Below are 3,749 nucleotides of genomic sequence, written 5' to 3'. Positions count from 1 at the left end.
TGTGACGTCACGGGCAAAATCAATCCTTTCGGACATGCGCAAATTTTCTCCTTGGCCCACTTTACATCCTCGGCCTGTGGCTGTCACGCCATGTTTAATTTTATCGCCATTTTGGAATGGAATCAATTTTTATGAATGGAACAGGTTCGCCCATTCAATCTTTATTTTTGGATATTCCATTATCGAAATTACTTCCGCTGATATTGTTTAGTTAACAAAATTGCATATAAATTAAAATCTACTTGTTCAAACTGAAAGACACTTTGTTTGATTACCAAAGCTTTGCGAAAATGCGCATAGTAAAAATAAAAACAAACCTGTTGTAGTATATAGTTGAGATCTTGTATTTTTAACCGTCTTCAAAAAGAGGAGGAGAATCTTAATTCAACGCGTATGTTTTTTTATGTTTGTTACCGCATAACTAAACCAATTTAAAAAATTATTTTTTTGTTTGAAAGATTATACTTCCAGATTGGTCTCATTTAATTTTCATGAAAATCGGTTCAGTAATTTTGTGTTAAAATGAAAATAAATTTCGTTCACTAACGAAAGCGCCACAGTACGGGCCATTTCGCTATTTCCATTTCAATTCACGGTCACAACACAGTGATGCATTAACTAAAGCCGATTGAATCATAAACCTTTAGCTGTGCCTTTAGGATTTAAAGACAATTCTTTCCCGTGGTTCTTTCAGAAACGGCTTGATTTAATACGTCACTGGCTTGGCATCGCCTCCAGAGCGATCAGAAGGTAGCACAAACGATGTTATTTTTCGCTTTTTAGTTTATTAATTACGGGACACAGTGTATATGTAGGTATCACTGAAATGTCTTGAAAATCAATAAAGGTTGTATATCTTTACTCTGTCATGGTGTTAAAAAGTATCAGTTGTAGCCAGGTAGGTTATGAAATACTAGTCAAGCTTCGCTTTGCTAATACTACAGGCACCAAAGATAATTTATTTATACAGATCGGTTACGTCCCTACAAAGTCACCGCAAAAAGTGATCCGAATAATAGGCTACAAATCTGAGCGCACACATGCACAATTTTGTCTTTAGTTTCATTATTTATTTATGTTTATAACTTCCTGAACACACAACTCGACATTGTAGAAGATATTTAGGTATTATTTGTTTAAATAACGTTCGTTATTGACCACAACTAACATTGAGATGTGGAAATTTCCTCTTTCGAGCGCCTCATTTTTCATGACCTAGTAACACATCTAACAGTATTTAACATCATTGACATACAGAATCTTCTTATTACAGCGAAATATAAGCAAGTAAAACAGGGTTGTCGCTGATAGCTATCTTGCGATTGGTTCGTTGCATACCTTAATTAGGTAATGTGTTTTATGAATATTGCAAATTCAGTTTTAGCAGTATGTCATTGTCATCGTTGAGTGGGAACAGCGATTACTTATTACAGGATGCCGTGGGCGTCCGATAGTAGGTACGTAGGTATTTGATAGGTAATATACATAAGTAGGTATACCTACAAATGTTTTCGGCCTTTACGGCCATAATAATTTAAGGGCATGCATGGAAAAGTCCTAAAGCTTGAAAAAAGTCCTTAAATCATGATGGTAATGAGGAAAGTGTCATCCACAGCTGGGTCATGTCCTCATTCATCTGGGTATACACTGTTGGCATTCTAAAGTGGACACAAACGAAAATGGATTCACTGGATTGAGGTTTTCCTAATTGGTCCAGGTCTGGCTGGTGAGAGGCTTCGGCCGTGGGTTGTTACCACCCTACCGACAAAGTCGTACCGCCAAGCGATATACCATTTGCGTTTTATCCATTAAATACGGAACATTCTGTATAGTGAAGCTTTACTTGGAGTAGGTAGGTACCTCCTTCGATCTCTGTTTCATTGAGATCGTATTTAAAGGTGTTTAGTATGGATATTCAGTATTTTATTTTCGGAAGAATAAAAGCCTAGAATATTTTGTTTTTATTTTTTTTGTCTGTCTGTCTGTATTTTTTTGACCGGGCATTAATTTAGATAAGATAAGAGTCCATTTGTAATTGGTCTGAGGGGCTACTTGAAACATTTATTAGGATTATTAATTTATTAATATAATTGTAGGACAACAGCATAATATCGATTATTAAATAAATCTTTGACATAAGATTATCTATGCAATAAAATAATAAACTCATTAAAGTTAAAGTTCAAACCACCTTGAAACTGTCCGAATTTCTCAACCGAAGCCGAACTGTCAAGTGTCAATGTCAATTGTCATTCTCATGTGTCAATTTGTCAAATGAGATCGATGGAAAACGGTGGCTGGATTGAAAACTTTATCGATTTTCTAAATTTTCTTGGATTTCTGTATAAGTTTTAATTATTATTATTTAATGTTTGTGTAAAATACAACATATGTAGTGTATAACTAAGCAATATGGCGCAATTTCCTCTAAATGGTGAGTACAGTGTAATATTTAAAAATAAAAATAATAACCTATAAAAGTAAACAAAACACATTATAATATTTAACCTAGTATTTCAGGGTTCAAAAAGAAAACAACAACTTTAGTACGATTCTTACAGTAAACCGTGGTCATTGCCCACAACAAATAGCTATAGAATTTATGATGATTCCAGTTTCTCTAAAATAAAATATTGATTTGTAATACATGATTACTTTATGGTCTAAGATCCGGTATTAGAAATATATACCCTCATCTGTTATTCATTATGATGACAAATATATGATAGATAGTGTTCACAGTGACACATTGCAAACACATTTTTCATACAATATCTAGGAAACCATGAACTCAATCAAAGGCAACTTAATACAGTTAAATCACACTAATATTATAAATGCGAAAGTTTGTGTGTAAGTGTGTAAGTATGTTTGTTCCTCTTTTACGCTGCAGCTGCTGAAGCGATTTGGCTGAAATTTGGAATGGATATAGATTTTACCCTGTATTAACACATAGGCTACTTATCATCCAGGAAAAATCCATGGTGCCCTCGGGATTTGTGAAAAAGTGAATTCCACACAGACAATGTCGCGGGCGTCCGCTAGTTAAGCATAAAATAAGCTTCCTAAATGGAAGCTTATTTTACATTAGACAACTAAATAACTGATGAGGGTATATAAATAACATTACTTAAGTGTTTGTATCTGGCAACCCTACAGTTGCACTGTGAAAGCCAGCAACCTTTACTTTTTCAATTCTTTTGGGTATATTCTATTGACTAGTGTACAATTATTTTGAATTAACCAATGAGGAAAGGAGATTAAATAAATTTAAAAAAAATAATCATTTAATAGTGTCAATATGAATATTTTCTATCATATATTTCTTATCTCAGTTAAATAACAGATGAGGAATCTTATGCCGAATGTTATACTATTAGGGACAATGAAAGATAGATTTACCTTAGGAATGGTCACAAAGTCATTAATTTCCAAATTTTTAATTTAATATTTAAGTACTTTTATTTATTATTCTAATAAATAAAATATTTCTCTAGAAATTGGTTGTTTGACTAACCGGACCACCAATTTCTAGAGAAATATTTTGCTTACTAGCAATCATACTGCAATTATCTTATTTGCTGTTATTGATTCATTGATTATCTATTTAGTAATTAGCTCACATTACAGAAAACAAATAGAACTAATTCTTCTACTGGCATACTAGGTGTATAACTGATTGTGATGTATTAAACAAGGTTTTTTATATTTCTAGTTGAGCTAAATAATATAAACAGGGCCCTTGCAAA

The 3,749-nt window shown here is 33.0% G+C and overlaps 1 protein-coding gene across 2 annotated transcripts in view; it reads left to right on the top strand.

Moving 5' to 3' along the window:
* LOC112058104 (uncharacterized) overlaps positions 1–3,749 on the top strand; it is a 120,930-nt gene that overhangs the window by 104,114 nt on the left and 13,067 nt on the right. Inside the window, exon 2 of one of the 2 annotated variants that reach the window (XM_052886756.1) lies at positions 2,310–2,434. In XM_052886756.1, coding sequence (XP_052742716.1) covers positions 2,413–2,434 — 22 coding nt within the window. In that variant the 5' untranslated portion in view covers positions 2,310–2,412. Of the gene's footprint in view, positions 1–2,271; positions 2,435–3,749 lie in introns of those variants that run through there. The other variant, XM_052886755.1, reaches the window with a different exon arrangement.

The sequence above is a fragment of the Bicyclus anynana genome, chromosome 18 (genome assembly GCF_947172395.1).
Source record: "Bicyclus anynana chromosome 18, ilBicAnyn1.1, whole genome shotgun sequence".
NCBI classification, from domain to species: Eukaryota; Metazoa; Arthropoda; class Insecta; order Lepidoptera; family Nymphalidae; genus Bicyclus; species Bicyclus anynana.
The sequence above is the reverse complement of the archived record's forward strand: the minus strand, read 5'-3'. Positions and strand labels throughout refer to the sequence as shown.